The following is an 8701-nucleotide window of genomic DNA, read 5'->3' on the forward strand; positions in this document are numbered from 1 at the left end:
CATAATATTTAGGCTATAATATTATAAATCAGGTTGGTTTGTATTGCTGACGTAATATGTAAATGATAGGCCTATGTGTGCGGCCCGCGAGACTTGCACTTGGACCATAGTGCGGCCCGGTGGAAAAAAAGGTTGAGAACCACTGCATTATAGTATGGCACTATAGTATGCAGTGTTTAATAAACAGCTGTTTTACTAAATTTTGCTTTGGTGAAATTCAGTGCAGTCCTGTATCGTGATACGTATTGCATCGTGGCCTCTGTATCGTGATATGTATCGTATCGTGACTTTGCTGGTGATACACAGCCCTAATGTCCATTTTGCATACTGATGCCCAGATCCACTTGTAGAATCTGAACCAATTTTAAGCGTTTTTCTTTACTTTAAGCGAAATTGTTTTAGAATCGTAATATATTCCATAACATGAAAATACCAACCATATTTTAATAATCAGAGTTTAATATATGCATCCCTATTATGTACAGCATGATTCTGGACCAGTGAGACTTCACCATGGGAGAGGACTGGGGCTGCACGATAAATCGCATGCGATGGTTAACGCGCATCTTATCAGTAAAGCCGGTTCTGTAATCAGCGGTAAATCTCCATCACCTGCGGGCTTTCACATTGAGCAGCATTAACTACATGCGATTTATCGTGCAGCCCTAGAGAGGACCTAGATATTAATAGTATAAACCAAGCTAAATAGATACAGCAGAAACCAAGAGTCTGACAAAAAGCTGGTTTGTCCCTTTGGCTACAAACCCTTAATTCCAATGAAAAATGACATCGGATAACAGCAGTGCAGGAATCCAGCGAAACCCTGTGAAAAGCTTTGAAATGAATCTCCAGCACTGGCAGCAGGACCCTCTTCGGTCATCTACTCAATGAATGTGAACGAATTACAAGCCTCAGTTCACCACAATGACCACACACTGATGTGCTGTCCTGTGTAATCTATACACTGAAATTACAGTCTCTTTTCAGACACACTGAGTCCTCACTGACCCCATTTATTAAGCTAAAGGTCATTACTTATAGTACTATGTGACCACACTATGCACAAAGAAAAAAAAACTCACAAATCCTGACAATAAGCCAGGCTATAGAGACAGCATTTATTGAGTAATGAATGACTACCAGACATAACTGCACTCTTAAGCCTGAGGTCTTAGTATGAGAGTGTTTTTGAGCTCCACAATCCCTAATACTCTATTCGGTCAGAATGTCTCCTGCGTGACTCAGAGAAACAAATTCAATGAAGACCATATAAACATGGTACTTGTCTGTAGGTTGCCTGATATTCCTCTGGATTTTGTGAAGGAAAGCAGCCAGATGTTTATTGATTATATTGTCTCAACTTGGCCTTGGTAAACAATAACTTCTCTTGTACTACACTAGGTTATGGTTTGGTGGTCTTCTAGTGACAGCTGTACTACATTAGACAGGCTGCAGGCTTCAGATAAACTGCTTGAAGGGAAAGTTCAACAAGAAAGCAAATTGTCATCATTTACTCACCCTCATGTTGTCCCAAAACTGTAAGACTTTTTTTCTTCTAGAGCAGACAAAAGATTATGTTTTGAAGAATGTTATGGTTCCAAATGAATTTCTTTGTTTGGAAAAAAAAAAAAAAACTAAACCAAAATATCTTCTTTTGACACGAGCAAGAGTAAATGATGAAAGACTTTAACATTTGAACTATTTGATTAACACTTGGAAAACTTAAGTCTAAAGGTTTGTTTTAGGTTTCCTAATGATTGTTAAGCACAAATAATGCATGATTTCTCATCTATTACAAAAGAGTGGGAAATGTCCTTTCAATTTACTTTGTTTATATGGTGAATACATGTTTATTCACAGTAAGAAAACTGACCAGCAATGACAGTGGATTTCAACTTGTTGCATAAGAGCAAAAACTAACAAACACTCTAGAAGGATCACGAAGAGTGACTCTCTTATCAAGACAACAGGTCATTATACAAAACTCCACTATTTTTACATAACATCACGGGAACACACAGTAACTGTGACCCAAAACCAAATAAGCAGCCAAGCCAGACAACGTGTTTTTGTGGATGATAAATGCATTGGAGTCCAAAAATGCTGTCTGAGTAGTGCACTAGCGGCAGACGATAATGTAGCACTTGCATTTAATTGACATATTTAGGATGCTACACGTTTTAATAACGGAGAATGGCTTTAAATGGAAAACCTTTCAGCATTTACTCACTTGTTTGAATCCTGTATGTGTTTTCTCATGGAAAATTAGATATAAGATGTTATGGACTCACAGTCACGGTTCACGTTTAATGCACCCTTTTTCAAACAGTTAAAATAAATGGCGACAAATGCATTCTGCCTACCAAGACTTGTATGTTTAACGCAAAAAGAAAGTCAAATGAGACTGAAAAAACATGAAATTAAGTAAATGACAATTTTTATTTGCGGGTGAGATGCCCCTTTATTTAACCTGCAAATGGGTGCAAATTTGGCGATGAGAAGTGCTGCATTATGAACGTTATTTGGTCACATTCGTGACGCATATGAGACAGCAGCTGGTTAAAGAGAGCAGCCTGCAAACACCGAACAGTCTGTGCCGAGCTAAGATGGCCAACTCCATCAGCTGTGCCACCAGACACATACTCTTCACAGGGGAGAGACAGCAAAACACAGGTAATGCTCACATCAAATCAATCGAGCAATTGTATAAATGATTAGATGCCTGCTACACAGATACAATGCATTACCCAAGGGAAGCGCAAAAATTGCGCCAGCATTGACAAATAATCCACCTCCCATATGAGAGCATTGCAAAAATAACGGATCGAAGTACCATTGTATTTTTGGTCAAACAAAACACTAACTTGAGAAACGACTCAATGCCAAGCAGCGATCTAAGATTGGGCCTCTAATAGCAAGAGTGACGTGAATTCTGTACCTGAATTCGTTTCTTGTGTCTCCTGCGCTCCGCCATGATTTCTAACTTCTGGGTTCCCTTGCCGTGGTCACGAACAGAGTGGGGAGGGAAGTCTCGCGATATTTCGAATAGCCCGTGATCAGTCACTTCTTCGCTTGGCAAATTAAAATCAGAATGAATGAATACTGCCATCTGAAGTGCAGGTGAGGCACACAAACTGCGACGGTGCATTGAAGTCAGGGTCAAGAAGATACACAATTTTGTTGTGAGAATTATTAATTGTTTGTTAGATAAAGCATTAGCTATATATATATATATATATATATATATATAAACATAAGACTAACATGTTCCTTGAAAGTATGACACCTGAGAAGTATATTATAAGTTTATTAGGCCATAAAACCTGAAATAAAATAAACATTAATAAAAGAAATAAAATAAAAAACGTACACTTATTTTATTGAAGCTATATAAAAAACTAAAGTAGTATCAGTAGTACTAAAATATCAATACAAACTTTTTTGAAAATATTGTGTTGACTGCACTGATCAGTGATTCAACTCTATTAATAAAATGAGTTTTTATTAATGCATTATTAATATGATTGTTAATGAGTTTTTATTAATAAAATTATCATATATATATATATATAACTTTTAATATCCTAATGATTTTTGGCATAAAAGAAAAATCAATAATTTTTACCCATACAATGTATTGTTGGCTATTGCTACAAATATACCCCAGCGACTTATGACTGGTTTTGTGGTCCAGGGTCACAAATATATGGGAAATATTTTAAGTTTATTAGTTTTAAATAATTTTTTATTTGAAAGATTAATTTAGGCTACATTTGATTTGATATTTATAGCTAGAAAGTTACAAAACAATCACATAAACCAGGGATTTAAACTAGATTCAGTCATATCATAAATCATGTATTTTCATTTGTGGAAAAAGAAAGTAATACTGTATATTCTGTGCAGAAAATGCTATATATGTTTTTTAACATATCAAACGAATCAAATAAAGACCAAAGGAGTAATTATTTTTATTTTCTCCATAGCAAACACCACACGACAATAGAGAATAATTAAAGTTTAAAGTAAAAACCAAAATACAATTTTACAATAAAAAAGGCTGCAATGATAAGGACAAAAATGATTTGTAATTGATTTGCTAACATATTACAAAATATACATATATAGAAATATCCTGCATTCGAAAATCTAACTCTGTTGGAGACCACATTCTGAACCTTTTGCATAATACATAATATATTTGTGATGAATATTTAAAAATATATGATCAGTATATTCACTATAGAAATGTCAGTGCCTGTCTACCTTATGCATTAGGTGTCAAAACAGTAAGAGATTTTGAGGTAAAAAAGAGGTCCAACAGTTCTGCATGCTCTTTCAGGTGGTCTCACTCATCTGGCTTGGTGAAGGATTATCAGCTTCACTTACAGGCTCTGTTGATTTAAGAGCCTCTGTGTCTCTGGGGCTGCTGAGCAGCTCCACACTGTTGCAGTTGAGAGGAGAACTGATGTCTGATGATCTGTCACCGCTTTTCTCAGGCGGAGGCTGCAGCCCGGAGACGGGCAGAGGCAAGTTCATCATGCTGTAGAACATGTTACCCAGCCGTCGGGACAACTGAAAAGAGAACAGAACAACCAAATCAGTTAGATGAGTTCATTTTTTAATAAACTTTAACTCAAGACCCAGGACCTCTTGGAGGGTAGAGAGGACCCTTAAAATAATCAGTTATATATGTGTATATTTCATTTTATATATACAAAATATACTTCATTTTACTTAATATTTTAATATAAATTAAATTTGAATGATTGACCTGCTTATCGAGATTAAATTTGGTCCTTTTGAAAGATGGCGAATACCTGTGATCGTATCTTAAGTGCTGGCCCGAGCTTTAGACCAAGTGTATCCAGAAGGTGGTCCTCTGTAAGAAGAGGTAACGTCTCTCCATCAATCATGTGGTCTTTGAATGTCTGCAACAAGTGACACACAAAAGAATGAGACTTAAAGCTATGAAATTATAATTGCATTTTGTCATTTTACATTTGTATTACCTGTGCATATTCAGCGCAACTTGGTATTTCACTGATGAAGTTGTAGACGTCATCAACTGACCACTTGCGAATATCTTCTAATGAAGTCATCTCTTCTCCATTAAGAAACATATTAGGATGTCCTAGTTGAAAATTAAAACAAAAAAAATTTATATAGGTAACGATGACTAGAATGCATCATCATTTTGGTATAGTGGCTAACAAAAATGTGCCTAACAAACAGTAAAAGAGCAGTGTTGTTATTATAAAATAATAAAAAATGTTTTCATTAATTTAAATAAATCTGAAAAGAAATAAAATATAAATATTAGATGAAAAACTTAGACTTCAAAATCAGAAATTGCATTGGCAGCTGAAATAAATTGTTTAAATATATTCAGTTTAAATACTAAAATAACTAAACTAGAAATAAAAATAAATTAAAGCTACATAGAAATATTTAAACAAAAAAAAACTAAAATATTACAAAAGCACATAACATTACTTAAACTTTCACTAAAATTAAAACGAAAACAAAAAATATAATAAAGTACTCGCTCAAAATATTAATTAATGTTATAATAGTAACAAGAAAGAAACTAACAAACACACCAAGTGGTACAAGTCCATTTCCTGGCACAGGGAGCATGTAGGGCATCCCTGTGAGTGGGCCAGCGGCAGACGGGTACAGAAACTTTTCTTGGAAAGCCGAGCAAGTGTTGGATATGTCTTTGTCACTGGTGCTATCATTGCAGTTGGTGACTTCTGCACATCCCTCCTGTCCACTAATACATGCCTTGCGAATCCCTGGCTCTCCTTCCTTAAAACCTTTCCTACTGCATCCAGAAGACAGCTCTGTTTCTACTTTGGTTTGGTGTGGTTTGCTGGTGGTGGCCTCATTGCTCATTTCGCCTTTCCCTTCAACTTCCTTCTCCTCCCCTGAGGCAGCTCCTGGACTCTGCTCGACGTTCTTCTCTTCTGATTGGCCTTTGGGGAGAGTGATGCTGCTGTCTGAGCTCTTATGATTGGCAGTCCTTCTGCCAGTCCTGCGTCCTCGCTCCCTTTGCAGTGTGCTGATCGGTGGGTAAGGGCTTGACATGAGGAGACTGTTAGCGTGCAGGTCTTCAAGGGCATTGCGATGGACGAATACATCATGACCATCTGGGAGTCGCTGGCGTCCCCTGAAGGCCATTGGATTGGGTTGGATGCCCTGGTACATCATGGGATTCTCCATCCCAATAAGACCCTTTTGGTGGGCGTTCTCCAGTTCTTTTTGGTGCAGGATAGCATTCATCTCCATCCTCATTAAAAAATAAAATAAAATTACAATTAGTGCACGCCCAGTTTTTCAGCGGTGGTGGTTCCGGAAGTATATTATTACATATTATTTTTCCATTCATTTTTCTATAGGGAAAGTCTTTGTTAAAGCATTATAAGCCATAAACCAAGACAACCAGCTACAAGGTGAATAAAAACATTACAAACTTTTATTCAAAGCACAAAAGTAATTAAAATTGGACAAAATTAAAATTAAAAGATAGATAGATAGATAGATAGATAGATAGATTAACAATTAATTAACAACCTCAGAGTTCACAACAGAACTGTCTTCCCAATGGACAAAATGAATGGAGTTTTTTCCTTCTGGAACCCGATTGTTCCACTCCATGGCTTTGTATTGCATTTGTCTGTATGATATACCCACTGAGTATAGCAAATGCGCTGAAATTTACCTGGCTATGGTCTGTTTATGAATTAACTCTTGTCGTCTAGCAACCGTCTCCATGGATTCAGTTGGAAGGAATCCGTAACCTGCAAAATGGAAAACATTTGCAAAATTAGGTTGTTCTTCCTCACTGAGCTTGCCCTGTACTTCTCTTCATTTAACCAGTACATAATTTCATTCTAACCTGTGCCAGGGAATCCTCTGCTTGGAATAACATTGGAGTTTGGGGGCAGAGGTGGGCCGAGGTGGGCACCTATGCGGATTTGTCTAGCATCAGCTGATACCATTTCAGTGGGCGGCACCAGTTCCCTACGGATAAAGAGGATTAAAATCATCATTAAAAATTCAACTAACACAGCTTACATCACTGTTATATGATTATATTTCTATTTTCTACATTGTGTTGTTATTCTCTTCCTATGTTCTTTTTTTATTCCTATATTCTTTCCCAATTCCCAATGTCTTATTTATTTATTTATTTTAATTTGTATGTTCCTTTTATTAATTTTAATCCTTTCGTTTCTGTTAATTTTATTTCTGTGCTAGTTCATTCTTTGTATGGAGAGTCATAAAATGATTTCACTGCACACTGACTGTACTGTGTATGATTGTGTGTGACAAATAAAAATTTAATTTAGATTTAAATTTGTAAAATTCTACTCTTAGTTTAAACTGCATAGTTACTTCACTGCAATCTTACTCATTTTATTTTTTCCACTCTGTTTAATTTGCACTACTGCCATTTTATTTTTTTCTATGGAAATATTACGTAGCTACTGTCATGCCAATAAAGTTCATGTAAGCTGAACCTAAAATATCCATGAACAATTAAAAACTTAACAATTATCTTGGTTGTATTGGTGTTCATTCTAACAGACCTCTCCATGAAGCGGGGATCAAACTGTGCAGGCACACCCTGCAGTCTCTGCTGCCCCTGAGCCAAGATCTGTGGAGCCATGGCCATCTGGTTCCTCATCATGAGCTCCTGTCTTTGCCGTAACTCTGCTTCACACACAGGGGAATAGATGAAGGTGTCAGTAGCCTAATAGCTCTTTCTCAGCTATATTTCTTCAAGGTTACGATCAGCTCTGGTTTAGGTGTTCTTTGAACACTTCCAAATGAACTCTCACCTCCAGCAGACATTCCATTGACCAGTCGGTACCAGTGTTTCTCATCTAGAGCGCCTTGCTCTCCCAGCGCCGATATCTTCCTTAGCTGTTCACGTGGGGTCATGACACTGCCTCTTTCCTGAATGTAACAAACATATCCATTCTCTAAATTTTGCACATTAAAAAAAAAACGCTCACCACATTGTATGGACTTAAAAAATACAATGGAGGCCAATGACTACTGGAGCTCTTTGTCTTTGGTAATCAACCATCTTCACATTACCTTATTTTGTGTTCAGCAAATGAAAGAAATGCATGCAGGTTTGGATCGACGTGAGGGTAAATTATGACAGAATTTTCATTTTTGGGTGGTCTACCTCTTTAAATAACGTACAACACACAGTAGTGGTGTTTCCTGTATAAATTAAGTTGAATTGTTGAATGATCGAAGATTCAGATATTTATTCATAAAAAACTCTTTGGCGAATTCAGAACAGCATACTAACATGCTACTCTTACTATTTTAGAAAGGGAGCCTATAGAAAGATATGGTAAAAATCGTAAGAGTAGTATGCGGTTTTGAATTCAGCAACTTGTTCATTTAAATGGAGAGTCATCTTAATTATCACCAGTAAAATATGGAGTGCCACAAGGATCTGTCCTAGGTCCTCTGCTATTTTTGATATACATGTTGCCCCTTGGTAATATTATTAGAAAATACGGGATTAGTTTCCACTGTTATGCTGATGATACTCAACTATATATCTCAACAAGACCAGATGAAACTTCTAAATTATAAGCTAACAGAGTGTGTTAAAAATGAAAAAGATTGGATGACCAATAATTTTATCCTATTAAATTCGGATAAGACTTAT

At 36.4% G+C, this 8701-nt stretch overlaps 2 protein-coding genes across 4 annotated transcripts in view; both read right to left on the bottom strand.

Annotated features, from left to right (window-relative positions):
- LOC107738178 (translocation protein SEC62-like) overlaps nt 1–3069 on the bottom strand; it is a 9100-nt gene extending 6031 nt beyond the window's left edge. The window contains exon 1 of the mRNA XM_016549906.1: nt 2939–3069. Coding sequence (XP_016405392.1) covers nt 2939–2974 — 36 coding nt within the window. The 5' untranslated portion in view covers nt 2975–3069. The remainder of the gene's footprint in view (nt 1–2938) is intronic.
- A 995-nt stretch (nt 3070–4064) lies between these two features.
- LOC107738177 (sterile alpha motif domain-containing protein 7) overlaps nt 4065–8701 on the bottom strand; it is a 9283-nt gene continuing 4646 nt past the window's right edge. For 2 of the 3 annotated variants that reach the window (XM_016549904.1, XM_016549903.1), the window contains 8 exons: nt 7848–7965; nt 7596–7722; nt 6902–7026; nt 6725–6803; nt 5604–6292; nt 5013–5134; nt 4821–4931; nt 4065–4575 (listed from right to left, as the gene is read on the bottom strand). In XM_016549904.1, the coding sequence (XP_016405390.1) occupies nt 4339–4575; nt 4821–4931; nt 5013–5134; nt 5604–6292; nt 6725–6803; nt 6902–7026; nt 7596–7722; nt 7848–7950 (1593 nt within the window). In that variant the 5' untranslated portion in view covers nt 7951–7965 and the 3' untranslated portion in view covers nt 4065–4338. The remainder of the gene's footprint in view (nt 4576–4820; nt 4932–5012; nt 5135–5603; nt 6293–6724; nt 6804–6901; nt 7027–7595; nt 7723–7847; nt 7966–8701) is intronic. The other variant, XM_016549905.1, reaches the window with a different exon arrangement.

Source organism: Sinocyclocheilus rhinocerous, unplaced genomic scaffold, assembly GCF_001515625.1.
Source record: "Sinocyclocheilus rhinocerous isolate Xijiao unplaced genomic scaffold, SAMN03320098_v1.1 scaffold254, whole genome shotgun sequence".
Taxonomy (NCBI): Eukaryota; Metazoa; Chordata; class Actinopteri; order Cypriniformes; family Cyprinidae; genus Sinocyclocheilus; species Sinocyclocheilus rhinocerous.